We start from the raw sequence: 21129 nt of genomic DNA, 5'->3' as shown, positions 1-21129 counted from the left end.
CCTTTTGTTTTTTGAAGGTAAGTTTGTCTCCTATAGAAGTTAGTCTAACTTTCTGTGTGCACACTGCAGAGAAAATTAATGCTGCCTGCAAATGTTTTTGCTCAGGAGAGCTGTTCTAGTTGGATGATTAAGAGGCACTGCTATGCAGTCCAGCTCTGAGGCGTCACACTTGCAGAAAAAGATTTAGGCAGACAGGGCTTAGGGGGACTATTTGGAAACTAGAAATGAGTTTAAAAGTAAAGAGAGGCCAGGTGCGGTGCCTCGCCCGTAATCCCAGCGCTTTCGGAGGCCGAGGCAGGTGAAGTCAGGAGTTCAAGACCAGCCTGACCAACGTGGTGAAACCCTGTCTCAAAAAATACAAAGATTAGCTGGGTGTGGTGGCACATGCTTGGAATCCCAGCTACCTGGGAGGCTGAAGCCAGGAGAACTGCTTGAACCCAGGAGGCAGAGGTTGCAACACTGCACTCCAGCCTGGGTAACAAGAGTGAAACTCTGGTCTCAAAAACATAAAAAATTAGCCTGAGCTGGGGAGATGGCTTGAGGCTGTGAGGCAGAGACTGCAGTGAGCTCGGATGGCAGCACCACTGCACCCTAGCCTGGGCCATAGAGCCAGACCTTGTCTGAAAATAAGTAAGTAAAAATAGAGAAAATAATTCAAAATGAAAAACTGAAGGGCGCTGCCTCATGAATAGCAGGAAGTGATACCATGAAACTTGGTGAGATTATCGACAGTCTCACATTTGAGCACGGGAGTCATCAGAAGGACCTGGCTTTGCTCTTCCTTGCGATAGTCCACCCTTTGCTTTGTGTTTTCTGAGAGTCCTGATGTTCCTTCCTCTGCCCAAGGAGTTTACACAAAGGGAGTCTGCAGTGATTCAAGAAGTTAGAGCACAGAGAAGTGAATGGTAACTTGTAGCAGAGGCACCAAGGAATCCTGCATACACACAGATGAGCGTCATGGGTTACAAATGAAGTCTTTTGGTCAAAATTAACTTTATTTTTCAACTTCAACAGGATGTGATAACAAAATTGGCACACACAAAAAGGATACTGGTATCAGGCCTGATTTAAAAACATGCCTCTGGCCAGGCTGTAAAAAAAATGAAAGTAGCAAAGATAAACATAGAAGTTAGAGTTGTAAAAAAAGTGAGTTGGAACTAGTTCTGCCAAGATCTGTGTGACCAGAGGCACCTTTTCCTCTCTAGGCCTATTTTACATCTGTCGGTCAAGTTGAGATCACTCATTTTACCACTGTAATATTCTGAGCCTTTTGTCATTGTGTGTCCCTTCATGGCCATGTGAGACCACACTGCTATAGGCTGAGGAGAGAAGGCCATGGTGGTTCCAGTGCTTTGAGGACCTGGTCTTGGCTCAATAGAGCCTCACTGGTGTTTGCTCAGATTGGGCAGCCTCAGCCCAAAGCCACTTGGCTAACCAGGCTGGTGACACCACACCCAAACCTTAGGTGGCAAGGAATGGGAATGGGAATCATCAGCACCTATTTTGGAGTGAGGAAGCCAATGAGGTACAGCTCAATTCTGCTTCTAATTTGTTTTCTTTTTTTTTTTTTTGAGACAGGGTCTTGCTCTATCACCCCAGGCTGGAGAGCAGTGGTGTGATCTCAGCTCACTGCAGCCTTGACCTTCTGGGCCCCAGTGATCCTCCTGCCTAGACCTCCCAAAAGTGTTGGGATCACAGGTGTGAGCCACTGCACCCAGCTTGGTTCTGATTTTCCCACCCAGGCTGTCTTAAACAAGCTGTTCTCCAGCTAAGCAAAATGTGCCCAAATGGAAAACATGCAAATCTTCTGCAGCCCATTTTTCCTGTGTCTTTGTGTTGACAAACCTCTAGCCTCTCTATGGGTGGTGCCTCTGACCCTATCCCAATCTGCCTTAGGACCCTCATCTCCTTGACTGTCTGCCGTCCCCTCCCAAAACTAAATGTAGGCTCTGTCTACTAGTTTGAGGTTCTCTTTTACCAGTGTCCCAGATGATCAATATGCCTAGAGTAGATGCTGCTGAAGAGGCAAAGAAGTAATCCCCTCACCTGGAAGCAAAGGCCTTGGGTTAGAGGGGGAAGCGGGTGTGAGGTCTGATGATAAGCCCTAGGAGTGAAGCCTCCTGAGACATATTCCTGTGTTGCTCTCTGGAGTATAGGCTAAACTGCATTTATCTTTTAAAAACCAGATTAAAAAGTTGTATTTCAGTATTACACTTATAGGAATTTAGGATAATCTCTTCCAAAGCCCATTTGGTCTCCAGAAGAGTAAGATACCTAGCCACAGTGATAGCAATCACAAACTGTTCTGTGGTTTTAATCTTCCTATTTCTGATTTAGAACTATGAAGTGATCATATTAATCTTTCTGCTCCTGCTCAAAAATAATGCTATAATATCATTTAGGCTATAGAAAGTTTCTGCTTATAGCCCTGACATTCTTTAGGACCGGAATGTGTGTCTTTCCTCAGGACTGATAATTGTCTCCAAATTTGGTCACTTATGCTCACTAACTGCTATGTTAGTAAGCTTGGAATTTTAGGTTGGAAGCAAAGGGAAACCACTAGGCATCTGCTTTGTTTCTAGGGAGAAAAGACTAAGGTGTCCCATCTGCTCACTTGCTTATGGAGCTAAAAGTAGACTCCCAGTCCTAGGAGGGTTCTGTTCCTGGGGGGTGGCTAAAGAGGTAAAAAGAAGAGGTGAATTAAAAGGTGAAGGGGCTTTTCAATAGCCAGCAACTCTCTCTACCATCTGTTTTGGTAAGAACTAGCACCTCTTGTTCTCTTTAGACCCTGGAGGGAATAAACCAAAATCAGTGGTTCCAGGATCCTTCAAAGCCAAAAGTCTTGACCTTTGCCCTGCCTACCTCTGAAACTGGAGAATGGCTTCTCCCAGCAACCTGAGGCAGACACAGGTCACACCTATCCCTGGGCAGTGAGCTGAGCTCCCAGGCACTGATTTGTGCCAGACCTCAGAATTCTAAGCATTCATGCTTCCTTTCTAATTCTTGCTCAACAGGTTCAACTGCTTTTATCCCTCTGAGGCTTGCAAGTGAGGATGGAGAAGGCACTGAGAAGTGGACCAGTGAGCTGAGCTCACCCTTTATGAGTGGAATTTTTTTTGAGATGGAGTCTGACTCTGCTGCCCAGGCTGGAATGCAATGGTATGATCTTGGCTCACTGAAACCTCCACCACGCTGGTTCAAGTGATTCTCCTGCCTCAGCCTCCTGGGTAGCTGGGATTACAGATGCCTGCCACCACACCCAGCTAATTTTTGTATTTTTAGTAGAGACGGGATTTCACCATGTTGGTCAGGCTGGTCTCAAACTCGTGACCTCATGATCTGCCTGCCTTGGCCTCCCAAAGTGCTGGGATTACAGGCGTGTGCCACCATGCCCAAGTGGAATTTTGGTGTTAAATCTCTTCCTGACTCTGGGTTCGGTAGGTCCCTCCCCTTCTACTGCCCTCCAGGTTCCCTCTGCTCACCAACCACCTGCATGTGCCAAACTAGAAAAGGGAAAAACTTTTTATGCCCCTGCCCCAACAGCTCCTTCACTCCTTCTGGGGGACTTCTGTGTTCACCCCCCACTTTGGGTCTTAGAACTGTGTCTAGAAGATAAATGGGAGGAGTGTGAGTCAGAGCCTTTATGTCCCCAAACCCACCCCCCCCCGAGTATTAAACTGTAGTGGCATTGTCCCTCAAGCTCCCCTCTGCTTTGGCTCAAGTCTTCCTCCTCTTCTTCCAGACTGGGCAGGGTGGCTGTTGTTATTGGTGAAGATAGGCATCTAGCCAGAGCTGCCCTGACTCTTTCAGTGAGCTGCAGGGACAAAACGGGGGCAGACAGTGAGACAGGAGGAGCTGAGCCCACCAGAGATGGAGCACTGGGGCTAAGGCCTTCTTTCATCTGGAGCCTTTCCTCCCCTCTACTTTAGAGCAAGTTAGCTTGCGCCGTGGTACTGAGGGGAACCCCATTGAGAACAAAGGCCTGACCTGGCCACAGGACCAACAGAGATTCCTGCCTTTGCCACGGTGGACTCCATCCCACACAGCCGGGAACACCTTCTGGTACTCCCCACCCCACATGTCACTATTTCCATTGCCCTGCCCTCTTCCCTCCCTACCGGCCATCTTTCTGGGCTCAGATACTCACTGGACGATGTCGGCGAAGGCTGACAGCAGGGGCTTGGACTTGTACTCTATGCCATGCTTGGCACACAAGGACTGCACCAGGGGAGCCACTTTGTGGTAATTGTGTCGCGGCATCGTGGGGAAAAGACTTCAGGGAGAACAGCGGGGAGTCAGTGGTTCCTGCTTTTCTGCTCTCACCTGCACCCTACACTTACACCCTCCCCAGGACCCTGCTTCCCAGGCTCCCTACTCACTGGTGCTCAATCTGGAAGTTGAGGTGTCCACTGAACCAGTCATTGAAGGCAGACTTGTGGACATTGCATGTTGCCTGGAGCTGAAGGAAAAGGTCAAGGGAGAGCATGTCTGAGTATGAGATGGAAAGGCCAGCCCAGCATTCTCCAGGTAAAGCTGGCTAAGGAGGGGACATAAGACTGTCTTGGTCACTTCCTTCACGTGGTGGCAGAAGAAAAGCCTCAAGCTAATGAAAAATTGCTGCTTGGGGAACTTTTTTTGTTTTTGCTATTATCACCTACCCACCCTTTTCAATAATGGTGTTATGCTCCAGTCTTGTGAGTGACTGTCCCTTACCTGGGTGGAGACCCAGTCCATGTTCCGGTCATGATCAATGTGCATGGGGATGTGGTTCATCTGTGTCACCCACACAAACCAGTTGCTTTCCAGGAACCTGTTGGATATGTTACACAAACAGTACACACAGAGCCCGGAGTTCTGCTTCCTCCTCAGGTAACTACTCCAGCCTGTCTACTTTCCCAAGCCAACTTCCGAAACACCCACTGTTACCCAAAGCCCCAGCATGGGGACCTGGTCTTGGCTCAATAGAGCCTCACTGGTGTTTGCTCAGATTGGGCAGCCTCAGCTCAAAGCCACTTGGCTAACCAGGCTGGTGACACCACACCCAAACCTGGTATGGTCATGGCTCGACCAGACTGGTCACTCCCCAACATTTCCTTCACCAGTCCCTACCCACCCCCACCCAATACTACCTGACCATGAAGAAAAGGCCCAGGCAGCCTTTCAGCCCCAACAGTGGCACATAAGTGAGGAAGAGGCGGGCATAGAAGGTCAACATCCAGGCCAAGTCCTTAAGTGAGAAAAGCAGAGATCGTAACAGTCACAAACAGCTCTTCCTCTTCCTCTCACCAGCTCTTTCTTTGCATGGTGCAGCCATTCTCCTGGGTGTGCAGACTCGGTCATCTTCAGCTTCTCAGGGGTCCAGTCCTGCAATATCTAGTGCCACTGCTCCTTTCTTCCATTCCCACTGGCACCTCCAGCCCTTCTTGCCTATCCCCTTCAAAAGTACCAAGGCCTACAAGGTCTCCTTGCCTCTGGCTCTTCCCAGCCCACTTAAATCCTTCAGCATGCTGCCAAATGAATCTCCCAGGACCATGGCTCAGTCCTTGCCAGCGCCCTGATCACACCTCTCATCACTTTTCTGTACACTGAGCCAAGCACCATACTATTCCCCTGACACCTGAGTCCTCCACAGTATGTCTGGTGCTCAATCTTACCCCTCATTTCCAGTTTCTCTGCTTGGAGTTCATCCCCACTGCCCCACCTCTGCCTGTCAGAAACCCTGCCCAGCCTCTAGGCTGGCTAGAACAGTGACTTCACAAAGGCAGGTGCAGTCAGAGCCCTTTTGGAGTCCCGAGAACCTATTGCCTGTACCTGCTTTCCATCAACAACCACATTCTGCTTCATCAGAAGTTTCCTTGAAAGTCAGTATTGTCTCTCATTCATCATCCCTGTTCCTAGCCTAGCCCCCTGGCATTATGCCAGCAAAGAACCTCAGGAGATACTGGCTGCATGAAATTGCACATTGGGAATCAGGTGCCTGCTAAGCTGAAATCATTCTGTCCCACTTAGAGGTAAGGAGGATCTGTTCCTGGTTCGATTATTTGGCTCTAAATTAGGCCTGTAGTCAGTTTCAGTTTGCCCTGGGGAACCCTGATCCCCTACTCTGGGTGCTGGAGACAAGGACATGGGCTTCTTGGGCCATGGATACTCACCACCCACTTCTTCCGCTGGATAACAAAATAGAAAATATACCACTGGAAGTAGAGAGGCAGCAAGGCTGGGGGCCCAACTGGGGAGGAAACCGAGACAAAGAGGCAGCATGAGCATAGTAAGGTCATGAAAGGGCCAGTGGATGCTGGAGAGATGGCCTCTAGCAGGGGCTTGCCCCTTCCATCTATCCCTGTCTCTCCTCCAGCTGTCTAAGCGCTCTGCAATCCACTGGAACCAGCGGGCACTGAGGGTGGGCATAAATCCAAGTCTGGAAGGCAAAAGCTCCCAAGAGGATGCCAGGGAAGGTGAGGGGTGCGAGTGGCACCCTTCAGTGACAGGCAGCTTGGGACTCAGGCCCCAAGCATGGGACTTGCTCTACTCCCACACCTGTTATTTTTCATTTTTCTTCTCTTTTCTACATATGCACCCTGTGGATCCCACGCCTCTAAAAGGGTGCTAATGCTCTCTGAGTTACCCTGGTCCACAGCCCTGTCGCCGCCGTTATCTGTCCTTTGTTCCTGGCTGCTCCACCAATCAGGTGAAGGGGCAGGGGCAGGAAAGCGTGTGTGTGTTGGGAGGGACCCTGCGGATCCTTCACAGGCTGTGAAGCTCAGCGCCTTAGACTGGGGAGATGGGCTTGTGCCACCCCAATCTGAAGCCCTGGAGGTCAGTTGTGGGAAGGAACAGAGGGGCCTCTTTAGAAAGAAAACTGGGAGTTGAAGAAGTTGTATTCTACATGCTGCCTCATTGCCTTTTCTGTATCCCTTCTCTGTGGCACCTAATGCTACCTATAACCTCTAGCATGACAATGCCCATCTCAGCTCCTCCATCTTGATATGCCATGGGTTCTAAAATTATTTCTTCCAGAGGTTTCTGCTTTACCCTCTGCCTCGCCCACCTTTCTCTATTAGTGATAGTTGGTGATAGGCAGTTAGAATAATTCCTTCAAACTAAAATAAGACCAGTGGGCTCCTTCCCGTCCTTCTTTAAAAATTTTGAAATTTTAAAGGAGTTTAAAGCTCATTTTAGGCATTAGGGAGCAGAGTTGTTGTTGTTTTAAAAGACTGGATCTCACTCTGTTGTCCGGCTGGAGTGCAGTGGCACAATCAGAGCTCCCTGCAGCCTCAAACTCCTGGGCTCAAGGGATGCTCCCACCTTAATTTCCCTAGTAGCTGGGACAGACTTTAAAAGCTGGGGATATATAGCAATATAGCAGTCATCAGAAAGGTCTTCTCAGTTCTAACAGCTCTTCCACTGTCTCCTTAGGACCCATCCTTCCAGAACTACTCGTACCTTTGTTCCTCTAGGGGGTTGGACTGGGCTCTACCAGGTCACCTTGGCCCAGGTCTCTGTTTGACAAGGTTGAAGCTTGAAGGATAAAGCAAGAGGCCCCTCTTATACCCCAAACACCCAGCTTCTTAGTAGAAACTGGGGTTGGATGGGAGGAACTAGTTTGCCCTCAACCAAATGACCTTCAACCAAACATCAACCTAAGTGTTCACTTCGCTCAGTTAAGATGGCAAACTGCTCTCATGTAGGGAGTAACTGGGGGTGGGGTACTTCCTCCAGCCCCTTTCCTTAAAATACCATAATCCCTCGGAGAGCCACATCCTCCTCATTCCCTCAGCATTCCCTCCTGAAGCAGCTCCCCTGTGTTGGATGGGGACACTCACTCAGGAAGAAGTATTTGTGCTGGTGATTGTAGGGCATATATTTTTTCTTCTGTTTCCCAAGCTGTGAAGAAACGCAAACCAATCAGCATTCAGAGACCAGCGAACCATCCCCCTCCCTCAGTGACCCTGGCCTTTCCCCGCTTGGAAGTTTCGGCCTCCTCCAGGGCTGACAGCTTGTTGGTGCTATTAGAAAGCTCCAACAGGCTCAGCCTTACATCCAGCACATGGAACATGAAGCCCTGGGCTGTCATCTGCAGAGCCTGTCACACCATGGCCTGCAGCCAGATGGCCCATGCTCATGAGGGATGTGCACAGCACGGGCTGTACAGGACCACAGGCCCTCTTGTGTTCACCCTCTTTGTCATGAGGTTTTCAGGCCCCACTGCCCTCTCCGCTTTCTGCCATCTGGTACCTTTTTTGACATCGGAATCTCCATGGACAACCATATTTACCCCTATACAGGTTAAATATTCCATCTATATCCAGGCCCCAATTCTCTCCACCAAAATCTTTTGGCCTCTTGACTTCAACATGAGCTTTATCAAATCCCTTTAAGCCTAGGGTTTGGCAAATACTTCTGGGGACACCAAGAACAATTTGGCAATCTGAAGGTCCCAGCAGTTTTCTCCAGTAGGTGGCGGTTATTTTTTTATAAGCCGAGCTGCTGAAGACACAGGCTGGGGCCACCAGGTCAACCAACCAGCCTAGGGCCCCTGGCGTGGGCTCACAAACAAGACAGCAAAGCTCTGCTGTCTCACTCCATGACTATGTCTGCATCGCACACCCATCAGTTCAGGTAACTAGACAACCACAAGGGCATAAGACGAGCACCCATCCCCTAAGCAGAACTCTGCTCACCCTTCCATGTGTCCACAGCTATTTATTGAGAGCTTATTCTGTGCAAGGCATCTCAGCTAGATGAAGCATCCTTTCTACATTAACAGATTCAAGTACTTGAGTACCTACTGTGTGCCAGGCAATGTTCTAGATGCTTAGGACAGGGGTGAACGGTACAGACTTCCCACCCTCATGGAGCTTATAACTGAGGAGATGAAGCTGGTGATAAATTTGTAAACAGAGGCTGGTGCAGTGGTTCATGCCTGTAATCCCAGCCTACAGAGCTTTGCTGTCTTGTTCTGAGTACTTGTAAGCTGGGAGTACAACTGCCGGAACCTTCAAATTGCCAAATTGTTCTTGGTGTCCCCAGAAACATTTGCCAAACTCTAACTAGCCTCGAGGGGATTTGATAAAGCTCATGTTGAAGTCAAGAGATTGGATGGAGAGAATTAGGGCCTAGATATAGCGGGAATATTTAAGCTAGCCTGGGCAACAGAGCGAGACTCCATCTTAGGGGAAAAAAAAAAAAGATTTGGGACCCAAAATAGCCTTTCTTCCCCCCTGCCAGCTATGAGGCTGAGGATAGGCTGCCCATTAGTGAATGCCTGGGCAATAGGCTGCTTGGTTCCATCCCTCTGCGGATGTTGATACCTGTGCTGACCCCGTGACATCCATGTCAGTGCCTCTTGAAATTCCTGGAGGACAAGGAGGGGCAGGGGACGCTGCCCTAAAGAGAATCCTTCTGATCACCAAGAGTCTAAACATAATGGGGTAAGTTACAGGGATCATAAAGGCATTTGCCATTCAAGGAGGAAAAATGGATGGAGCTCCTTTTTTTTTTTTTTTTAAGACAGAGTCTTGCCCTGTCACCAGGCTGGAGTGCAGTGGTGCAATCTCAGCTCACTGCAACCCCCACCTCCTGGGTTCAAGCAATTCTCCTGCTTCAGCCTCTCAAGTAGCTGGGATTACAGGTACCTGCCACCACATCCGGCTAATTTTTGTATTTTTAGTAGAGATGGAGTTTCACCATGTTGGTCAGGCTGGTCTTGAACTCCTGGCTTTGTGATCTGCCCGTCTTGGCCTCCCAAAGTGCTGGGATTACAGGCATGAGCCACCACATCCAGCCCCATGTCTTTTTTTTAAACCCTCTGTAGTGACAGTAGAAATGCACAACCTCCACACTACTGTCCAGTGAATAACCACACTGTCTTTGAAGCAGCCACCTGACCAGATGGGGGGCAGGGCTGCTTCACCATCTGCACACTATGGACCATAATGGTGTTGGACACGTAACAAACCCAAGTCCATGCTCGTGAGATGGGAAAATAAGAACATTATGGACAGGTCGGGCATGAGCCTCAAGCTATGAGCTCCTCATGCCAGGCCAGCCAGTGCTGCCAAAGCTCTTTCAAAGTTCTCATGGCCAGGGGCGAGAGGAGAGCCCTGAAAACTCATGCCTAGAACTGAAATGGGTTTTAACAACAGTTTAATTCTTGGCAAGCTAAAGTGTTACAAAGTGGAGGAGGGGGACCTGGCAGAACTCTACAGCCTGGAGCCTTGGGACAAAGGGCTTTAAATTAACTTTCCAAAGAACTCTGCTGGCCTTTCAGATCCTTCCATTGGCTAATGCTCACTAAAAGCTCACCAGATCTCCACCCCCAGGCATCATTCCTGTAGCAGCTACCGTTCACAACCTCTGATGACAACTCAAACCCAATGCTGACCACCCTGGAAGTCAGGCTGGGATCAGGAGGGTGCGAAGAAGTACTCAGTAAATGAATGTTCCAGACGCTGGACGTCAAAGAAGACTAAGACTGTCCAGCCCTGGACAGAGAAGACTGTGACAAGCAGGGTACCTAAGTGTGAGAGAGAAATACAAAGTGCAAGGGGAATGCTTGCCTGGGGCAGGAGTGTCAAAAAAGCACCCCCAGGAGGTGCCAGCAGCACCTTCAAGGATGAGGCATCTCATCCTTTGGATCCGGCTAATTTTTGTATTTTTAGTAGAGACAGGTTTCACCATGTTGGCCAGAGGATGTTGGTCAACCTCTGGATCATTTGCAGAAGGATGCCTTTTATGCTTTTTACTTTGCAGTGGTGCCTTTTATGCAGTAACTCTTTGCTGACTGAACTCTCTAGGGAAGATGGTGATTCCCTCCTGGGCAGTCCCTGTTTATTGCCTGTTGCCTTCCAGAACTTCCAAAATGGCAAAAGCCCCAGCCAGCCCAGCCCCCCAGTGTCTCGCCCACACTGACAACATTGTGGGCATCTCCCCAAAACCCCGCATGCTCGCTGCCTCCTATTCCCCAAGACCTTTCCACTGATACCTCCACTCACCTCCACAGAGAGGATCTTCCCCAAGGCAAAGAAGAAGGGATGCATATTGATGTCTGGGTCTTTGCGGAAGCAGTTGGGCTTGGCATGGTGCTGGAAGTGCAAGTGGTTCCACCAACTGGCGGGGGCCCCCTACATAAAAGCAGGGAAATGAGTATGAAAATCTAGTGCCCCTTTCCCCCAGGGCAGCCTTTCATTGCCTGGAGTTTCAGAGAGCCCCTCCCTGCCATCCCACTGACCTTCAGGTGGCCAATCACAAAATGATGTAGCAGATGGTTCCACTTTGAGGTGCTGAAGACTGACAGGTGCCCAAAGTCATGCTGCAGCCAGCCAGCCTGGGCCTGGGTGAGAAGAGTCAATGCTGAGAGCAGCCCACCAGCCCCAGTGTCCCCTTTACTGACCTCGATGCCTCCTTCAGCCTCTCCCACTTCCCTCATCTGCCAAGGCCGGTGATGCACCTCAGGAGTCAGGAAACATGGGTCCTAGCTCTGCCTCTGCCACTGACTCACATGTGGGTTGGGGCAAATCACAATCCCTTCTCTGGTCTTCAGTTTTGCCAGCTCTGAAGATCATGACTTATTTTTTTTTTTTTGTATTTTTTTTGAGACCGAGTTTCATTCTTGTTCCCCAGGCGGGACAGAGTGCAGTGGCACGGTCTCAGCTCACTGCAACCTCCACCTCCCAGGTTCAAGTAATTCTCCTGCCTCAGCCTCCTGATTGGCTGGGATTATAGGTGCTAGCCACCACACCTGGCTAATTATTTTTGTATTTTTAGTAGAGATGGGGTTTTACCATGTTGGCCAGGCTGGTCTCAAATTCTTGACCTCAGGTGATCCACCAGCCTTGGACTCCCAAAGTGCTGGGATTACAGGCATGAGCCACTGGACCTGGTCTGTTTCTTTTACGACAGAGTCTTGCTCTGTTGCCCAGGCTGGAGTTCAATGGTGCCATCTCGGCTCACTGCAACCTCTGCTTCCCAGGTTCAAGCAATTCTCCTGCCTCAGCCTCCTGTGTAGCTGGGATTACAGGCACCTGCTACCATGCCCAGCTAATTTTTGTATTTTTAGTAGAGATGGGGTTTCACCATGTTGGCCAAGCTGATCTCGAACTCCTGACCTCAAACGATCCTCCCGCCTCGGCCTCCCAAAGTGCTGGGATTACAGGTGTGAGCCACTGTACATGGCCTTTTTGTATTTTTAGTACAGGTTTTACCATGTTGGCCAGGCTGGTCTTGAACACTTGGTCTCAAGTGATCTGGTCACCTTGACCTCCCAAAGCGCTGGGATTACAGGCATGAGCCTGAAGCTCATGGCTTATGATGGACTGAGATCCAGAATACAGAAAGGACTCAAATATGAGCAGAAGCCTTGCCAAATGGGTTCTGACAGCCAAGAATTAGCGTTCAATCATTATTAACATGTTGGGTAATGTCAGTGGTAGGGAGGGAGCCAAGCTTTATTAAGAACCAAAAACTTGGTTCTTGGCACAGTTGGACTGTGGCAGAGAGTAAACCGCGTGTGAAATTTTAGAGAACAAACTGTGCAGGGAGAAGGAAACCCTGGGAGAAGCAGCTAAAAAAGCAGTGAGAGAAATGAAGATGTCCATTCGGCTAAAGAGCCGAGACAGGTCAAGACAGTGGAATGCATGTTCCTGCTTCACTCTCCCACACACCTGCAGATCTGCCTACCTGGAAGGCAGGGCTTCCTGGCCTTCCTCCAAGGGCCCAAGGAACTTTCTCCAGGGATGCTGAGCATTGCTGTGCATTTGACAAGTCAAAGGCTCTCACCTGAACTGCACTGAGCAGCACTGCACAGAGAAGGAGGGGTAAAAAGGACGTCCCAAAGACCCAAAGGGTGAGCCAGGCTGCACCATCCAGCAGCAAGATGTGCAGCAGGCACAGCAGGAAGAAGACATGGTTGGCTTTCATAAGCCCCATCCGCTCCACTGTGGCCCGCAGCTCCCGGAACTCATCAGTCAGCTCTTTCTGCAGAAGAGGAGGAAGAGCTGTTATTCTTCCCATCTGCAGCCCAGCACTGCTGGAGACAAGGGCCCTCTCAGGCTCAAGGACCTCCCACTGAGGGAGCTGTGGGAAGTCCACAGTCCTAGGCAAAGACACCACAACAATGAGGATGATAGGAGGAAGTGCTATGGGATAGTGCCTAAGAGTTCAGCTGACTTCAGTCCTTGCTCTGCCATTTACTAACGGTGTGATCCTTGACTGTTGCTTAACCTCTCTGAGCCTGTTATCTGTAAATGTGTGAGAATTAGGAGTTTATGCTTGGCGCATATAAGTGCTCATATTGATGATGATAACAATGATGGTAGCCATGGTAGTGGCAGACTCAGGGAAGCCATAGCTTGCAAAGCCTTGCTCCCTTGGGCGGGTGACCTCATGACTATGCAAGAGAAGCAGGGACCTCAGACTCCCCAGAACTACTACTGACTGTGATTACCTGTGATCCCAGCTAGACGCTCCTTCTACCCACTCCCTGTCTCCCTCAGCAACCAAGAGTCGCCACATAGCAAACCGAGGCTCTCACATTCTTGGTGGGCTCAAAGCTGGGCTGCTCCGGAGACAGTTCTCCAATCAGGAGAGAGTTCATATACTTCTTCACAAGGTCCTTGTTGATGTGGAAGGCCACAAAGGGATCCTGCAAGTTGGGGGAGAGATGGTGAGGGAGCCAGCTCTCTGGACTCTGGCAGGGTTCGCACCAAAGGCCATCCTCCTGACCACCAGAAGGCTATACCTAAGGTGAAGCACAGGCCACCTCTCTCGGCCAAGCTGCCCTTTAAGGGTGCTCATACCCTTCCCAGGTGTCCACAGTTCAAGATCACCCAGCATCTGCTCGTTAGAAGGGTGCATCAGGGAATGGGAAGCACTGGCTGAGGAGGACCACCAAGGAACACCTGCCTGGGCTGGCCTTTCCCCTGGGTGTGTTCGCACACAACTTTTGCCCAAGAATTTCAGTATAGGTGAGAAACTGGAGGGACGGGCGGGGCTATGAGACTTCCGTCTCTTTTTGTGGACTTTTAACAAGTCCCTTTCCTTTCTGAGCTAGGGTTTTCCAAAAACCTCGAAGACTTCCCTACGTCCGAATTGGGGCACTTCTGCATTTCTTCCCCGTCCTTCCACCGTTGTTCTGGATAGGGCCCCACATTTCCCAAGCACTCTGGCCACCCCATGCCCTGAGGGAGCTAATTTGGGTTGTGCAAGGTAAGGTCCACGGCGATAAGATTCACGTCCGCAAGTCTGGCAGCCCCAGACCCTATAGGTGATGAGGCGTGTGGGGCGAGGGCCAGGGCGGAGCCGGCGGCCGGTGGCACCACGCATCCGGACCAATCGCCGTCCCCGCCGCGGCATCCCCGGCCCCAAATCACTCTGCGGGAAGCCCCAGCGTCGGTGCCTGGTCCGTTTGCGCATGCGCTGGCCCACGCCTGCGCCCTCAGCCGCTCTCTGGGCTCCCGAGTGGTCACTCGGGGTTACCCACACAGGCCCTGGCCTCGCCCCCTAGGCTGGTCGCGTCAGAGGGTGGGGCGGGCCTTCGCCGCGCAGCATCTAAGCTCTGCTGCGACGTTAAGGGAATCCTGGTGACCCGCGGCACACTCTGGGACGCCAGGAGATAGACAGTGGAGGGTGTCACGCTGCAGGGCACGGGATCAGAGAGGGATGCAAGGGAAGGGGACGCCATTCCGGTCGCCAAGGGGGAAACGAGGTGAAGCAAACGCCCCGACTTTGGAGTCCCTAGGGCTGAGTCCCTAGCACTCGAAGCCAGCAGAGGTGCCGGGGCCTCAGCTCTGAGGGCTGTGGTCCAGAAAAAGCAGCAGCAGGCCGGGGCTGGGGCGCGCGCCGACCCCGCAGTGAGACCAAGGGAGGAAGGGACTTGGCCCCGCAAAGGGCCTACAGCCCCGGAGTGTAAACAGCGGTCTGTTCGGCGGAATCGCTGAAGACCTCGCTGGCCTGCGGCTCAGTGGCCTCCCTGGAGATTCGAGGACTGCTCCGGGGGTCCTCGCTAAGTGTATGCCATTCTCAATACCTTCTGTGCACCAGCCGCCCCTTGCCCTCCCCGGACAGTGCTGTCCCTTCCGCGTCCTCCAGTCTTCACCCGACGCAGGGGTCCCCAGGGCAACGGGGTCCCCAAGCTTCCCGTTTCAGCCCCATCCTCGAGAATGGGCTCCTCTCCTGCTCCCTCACAGCCCTTGCTCGCGAGTGGAGCCCGGAACCGAGGTCCAGACGCGGCTGCGCTGGACCCAGTCCCTCCCCCAGCCATTGACCCCTCCTCCCCAGGCGCCCGACATCCTTGCTTTCCTCCTTCCTAGCTCACCCAGCTGGGGGTCCTATCCCAGCCCCAAGACCCGAGGCTCCGGGCTGCAGACGGAATGCGCGGCTGGGCGGCGGGGCCCTTTGTTTGCGTGTGCGTGTTGCTGGCCTCCATCCTCACTCCCCAGACTCCACTTCTCAGGCCTCTCTCCCGCCCTTGCATCCCGGGGCCGCGGGACACCCAACCACTGAGCCACAGGTGTGCTCGGGCGCCTCCGGGCTTTCCTCCGAATTAGTCGGTGTTCGCCTTAGGGTGCGTAACTTTGTCTCGCCTGCACTCAGCCTCCGGCCCCGCCCTCTCCCGTGCCCCAGCCTGGCTGCGCTCACCGTAGCATCCTGCCCGGCGTAGTGGCTGATGACCCGGGAGCCCCCTGGGTGCCGGCGGGTGAACTCGCTGATGTTGTACACCTTACGGTCGATCACCAGCCACCGCTCCTTGTATCCCGAGCGCTGCGCCACCTCGTCCCAGGTGAAGTAGCGCGGGGCCGGCCCCTGGGCCGGGGTCTCGTCGTCCACCGGGTCGGGGGCCATGGCTGGCTGGGCGACGCCGCGCCGGCCCGGCAGGGGCCGTCAAGCGCGTGTTCGGGACCCGCGGGCTCCGGGAGGATTTGCTGGCGCGCGCCGGGTTCTCAGCCCCGCGGCGCAGACCTCCTGGCCTCGCAGCGCGCATTCCCATTGGCCGAGCCTCGTGGCGCGGGCGCGCGAGACTCCGCCCCCCGGTGGGTCTTGGTTTACACACAGCGGCGCCGCCAGCGCGCGCCCCCTCGCGGGCTCCCTAAAGACGTCGCCGCCGATTCCCTTCCCTGACGTCAGGCGGGCGTCGCGGCGTTGGGCTCCCAGCGGGCGCCGCTGGGGAAATAGCGGTTCCCGTGGAGGCCCTGGTTGCGAGGCGAGGCGGGGCGGGGCTGGGTCAGTGGGGGCTGCGCGCCAGGAGTGGATAGACTGAGGGGCTGGGGCTGCCGGGTGGCCGAAGGGTGGTCGCAGCCGGGGCCGAGGCTTTTCCGGGCACGGGGCTTTCTGGGCGGTTGTAGCTGCCCCGGGGACGTTGTCTCGACGCTGTGGCTGCCTTCGCCGGGGTCTCCAGACGCTGACCCTCCAGGGATGGAGACTCCCGTCTGCTCGCCGCGTCGCCCCGCCAATTGTGCCGCCCGAAGTAGCAGTCTAAGAGCCTTGGAGTTGCAGTTATCTTGTGAACAGCAGAATCAGGGCTTCTTGGACTTGGTGGTGGTTGGGGGATGGCTGTTAATGCTTTAATGTGTTCAATACAACATTTAAAATGCCCCACAATTTTTATAATTCTGTCTGCCTTTTTTTGTTTTTATTTTTATTATGTTTTGAAAAATTCACTGGGATCCTTGAATAATGATCCTAGCTAGCATCTCCTGACCTCTAGGTGTTCCACCTGAAAAGCCTGGGTCTTCAAGCTGAGGCATTTTTGTTCTAGCCTGGAGGCGCCTGGGAGTCCTGGGCGCAGTTCTTGAAGCAGACAGATTTGGCATTCAGATCTCTGGGTTTTGGAAAGAGGAGTGGGAACGCACCCAAAAGTGGGGGTGCCAGTTACGAAGCTGTTGCAGTCCTGAAGAGACCCAGAGTTTAGGTCCAAAGTTTATTTATTCAACAAACACTTTATAAAGCACTTACTGTGTGCCTTAGCATTTTGCAAACCTTAACTCATTGAATTCTTCTAACAACCCTATAGGGTAGGAACTTAATTATTAACCTCATTAGTGAAAAAACTGAGCCAGGGAGAGGCTATTTTGTCACATAGCTTGTAAGTGGAGGGCTGAGATTTGACCCTGCTTCGTGCTCAGAACTCCCAGGCTCTGCTGTCTCTGATTACACTAGTGTTTGGACACTTTAAAGGGAAAGGAAGTGTAACTGTCCTAAGCACTGCGCTAGACTTTCAGCCCCTAGGAGTCAGGAGAAGGTGATACAGAACAGACTAGGTGGATACGGCTAGATTTCTGGTAGAAAAGGATCTGCATTCATTCCATCCAAATTCTTCATTTTATAGATAAGAAAACTGAGATTCGGAATGGGGAAGGGACTTCCCAAGTTTCCATAGGGAAATTTAGATGTTCTGACACCAGGTGACATGCCAGGCTACTGGTCTCTGCTCAAGAAAGATAGTCCACACAGCTGTACCTCTGTACAGCCAATATTCCTTTTTAAAAAACCTTGCTCAGGTCGGGTGCGGTGGCTCACGCCTGTAATCCCAGCACTTTAGAAGGAGGAGGTGGCAGATTACAAGGTCTGGAGTTGAAGACCAGCCTGGCCAACATGGTGAAAACCCTGTCTCTACTAAAAATACAAAGATTAGCCGGGCGTGGTGGTATGCGCCTGTAATCCCAGCTACTCAGGAGGCTGAGGCAGGAGAATCGCTGGAACCCGGGAGCCAGAGGTTGCAGTGAGCTGAGATCGTTCCACTGCACTCCAGCCTGGGTGACAGAGCGAGAGACTGTCTCTAAATAAATAAATAAATAAAAATAATAAAAATATAAAAAACCTTGCCCAACAGCTTGGCAATTTCTAACCAGAGCTACAAAAACAATTTGTATTCTTTGATCAAGCAGTTTCACTCTTGGTAAAGTAGGGGAGACTGAGCAAAGATGCAGAAATAGCTAATTTAATAGCAAAAACTGGAAAGAACCCCAAGCCCCGACAATAAGAAAATCACCAAGCTTACTGGGATCTGTTAACACAATGAAGAATTAAAGAATGATTTTAAATGGCCAGGATGTGAACTATATCGACAGGGATAGAATCCTTCCCTGTGAAATCAGCAAAACCCAAAGTAGTATGGATTTACTGATTACAATTATATAAGAAATTCATGGCTACTAAATAGCAGAGGAGAGGTCCTTACATAAATGATTTCTCCTATAGTGATGGTGCAGTGGGGTAAAAGCTCTCATACTGCTGGTAGAAATGTAAGTTGTTAAACTTTTTTGGAAAAAATTGTTCGATGACTTTATATAGAACTTTAAGAATGCTTTAAATACTGAAGGGATGAAAAAAAATTAGAAAAAAAAGTGTTCCCAATAATTCCACGTTTAGGAATGTAACCTGAAGAAATGTTCTTAGAACAATATAAACAAAATATATTCGTTAAAGCAGTATCTATGATAGAAAATGGAAACATTCTAAATGCCCATCAATGAAATATCCTGCAGACAATAAAAATAATATGATCTTTCCTTTAATACAGAATTAGGGAAAATAAAATAATGTGATATAAGTTTGGCTACAGAGATAACTGTTCTATAAAAAAAAGACTAGGTTGTGTGCAGTGGCTAACACCTGTAATCTCAGCACCTTGGAAGGCAGAGGCAGGTGGACCACCTGAGGCCAGGAGTTCAGGACCGGCCTGGCCGACATGGTGAAACCATGCCTCTACTAAAAATACAAAAATTAGCCGGGTGTGGTGACACATGCCTGTAATCCCAGCTACTTAGGTGCTGAGGCACGAGAATTGCTTGAACCCAGGAGTGGGAGGTTATAGTGAGCTGAGATCATGCCTAGGTGACAGAGCAAGACTGTCTCAAAAAAAAAGAGGAGGCTGGGCTCGGTGGTTCACGCCTGTAATCCCAGCGCTTTAGGAGGCTGAGGCAGGCAGATTACAAGGTCAGGAGTTTAAGAACAGCCTGACCAACATGGTGAAACCCCGTCTCTACTAAAAAAACAAAAATTAGCCAGGCATGGTGGTGCGCACCTGTAATCCTAGCTACTCAGGAGGCTGAGGCAGAAGAATCACTTGAACCCAGGAGGCAGAGGTTGTGGTAAGCCAAGATTGCACCACTGCTCTCCAGCCTGGATGGCAGAGACTCCATCACACACACACACACACACACACACACACACACACACACACACACAGTAGAAGGAAACAATAATAGTGATTTTTTTTCTAGATGTATGGACCAAGATAATGTGTATTTTCTTTAGTACTTTATGAATTCTCTGTTTACTTTTGTAATCAGGAAAAAATTTTATTAAAACTGAGGCTGGGCACAGGTGCTCACACCTGTAATCCCAGCACTTAGGGAGATCAAGGCAGGAGGATAACTTGAGGCCAGGAGTTTGAGACCAGCCTGGGCAACATTTTGAGACCCCATCTCAAAAAAACCCAAAAAACCCATATCACTTATAGGATAATTCCTTGATGAACCCCACCTACCTAGAACCATTCATTAGGTGTTTTATTCAACACTTGTGGGGTGTCTTCTCTGTGTCACTTACTTTGGTAGGTGCTGGGAATACAAAGTTCAATACTCTATGGGTCATGCCTAGTCATGTCTACTGGAGGAGAGAGACAAGTGAATCACTCATTAAAGATCAGTAGGATAGATGCAACTTATATTCATCTTTCTCAGTATTTAAACAGCCCACATCACATTCATGTTTCTTTGCTTTTCATGTGTTCTTAGGTCATTGTCATGTATTTTGCTACCTCCCTAACAAGGTTATAATCGGGGGTAGGGACTGTGGATTCTGTTTATGCTACCTGATACATATTCGGAGTACCTTGGTTTGGAGTTCTAGGTGGAATCCCACATAAATTTGCTGAATTGGTCAGGTGCAGTGGCTCATGCCTGTAATCCCAGCACTTTGGGAGGCTGAGGCCAACAGATCACCCAAGGTCAGGAGTTCGAGACCCACCTGGCCAACATGGTGAAACTCTGTCTCTACTAAAAGACAAAAATTAGCCGAGCGTGGTGGTGGGTGCCTGTAATCCCAGCTACTGGGGAGGCTGAGGCAGGAGAATCACTTGAACCTGGGAGGCAGATGTTGCAGTGGGTCGAGATTGCATCCACTTCACTCCAGCCTGGACAACAGAGCCAGACTCTGTCTCAAAAAAAAAAAAAAGAAAATTGCTGGATTAACTGATGATTTCAACCTGAAAAAATGCATGTGAAAAAGCATACAGGCCACTAGGCAAATGTCCCATTGCCCTCTCATCTCCTTATCCACCTACACAGGTGGTCACACAGACTGCAATAAACCCATATTTAGGCCAACTGGAGGAAGCCTTTGCCTCGTGGGCTCTTTTGATCCTAAGAGAACTTGCCTTATCCTGGGTATGAATCACATGCTTAATTTAGCTTGCCACTTATGAATACTAATTGTTCTGGCCAAATTATTTCCCAAGGAACAGAACAAAATGAGCTTAAGACCCTAATGCCAGGCCAGGCACAGTGACTTGTACTTATAATCCCAGTGTTTTGGGAGGCTGATGTGGGAGGATTACTTGAGCCCAGGAGTCGGAGACCAGCCTAGGCAACATAGTGAGACCCCTTCCCCACTGCCCCGCCACTTTCTCTCTCTAAAGGAAAAAAATAAAAAGACCTTAATGCCAATTGTAATGAAGCCATGTTTGAATAACCTAACTGCCAGTGGCTGTTGAAGTAACCTGAGTTGCGAGTTCAAATTTTGATCCATTTTAACAAAGGATCCTAAACATGATAGTTGGTCAGTAGCACACAGTAGGCACTAATAAAGTTAACTGAACCAGTCTTTAAGAAAACTCATCTGTAATAATTCTGTAGATTAATGTCTTTTTTTTTTGAGATGGAGTTTCGCTCTGTTGCCAGGCTGGAGTGCAGTGGTATGATCTTGGCTCGCTGCAACCTCTGATTCCCAGGTTCAAGCAATTCCTGCCTCAGCCTTCCAAGTAGCTGGGATTACAGGCATGTGCCACCACGCCCAGTTAATTTTTTGTATTTTTAGTAGTGATGGGATTTCACCATGTTGGTTAGGATGGTCTCGATCTCCTGATCTTGTGATCTGCCTGCCTTGGCCTCCCAAAGTGCTGGAATTACA

The 21129-nt window shown here is 50.4% G+C and overlaps 1 protein-coding gene across 1 annotated transcript; it reads right to left on the bottom strand.

Moving 5' to 3' along the window:
• Positions 1-3622: 3622 nt before the first annotated feature.
• Positions 3623-16042, bottom strand: FADS1 (fatty acid desaturase 1). Its single transcript, XM_032283167.1, is given in 13 exon segments — positions 3623-3814; positions 4148-4273; positions 4380-4459; positions 4714-4810; positions 5130-5227; positions 6153-6229; positions 7824-7884; positions 10995-11123; positions 11231-11332; positions 12778-12975; positions 13532-13642; positions 15637-15862; positions 15864-16042. Coding segments are annotated over 13 exon segments (1479 nt in total). The 5' UTR covers positions 15986-16042; the 3' UTR covers positions 3623-3762.
• Positions 16043-21129: the final 5087 nt, after the last annotated feature.

Source organism: Sapajus apella, unplaced genomic scaffold (assembly GCF_009761245.1).
Source record: "Sapajus apella isolate SASKATOON/1434 unplaced genomic scaffold, GSC_monkey_1.0 scaffold14, whole genome shotgun sequence".
NCBI lineage: Eukaryota > Metazoa > Chordata > Mammalia > Primates > Cebidae > Sapajus > Sapajus apella.
Note: the sequence above shows the minus strand (reverse complement) of the source record. Positions and strands in the feature narration are given on the sequence as shown.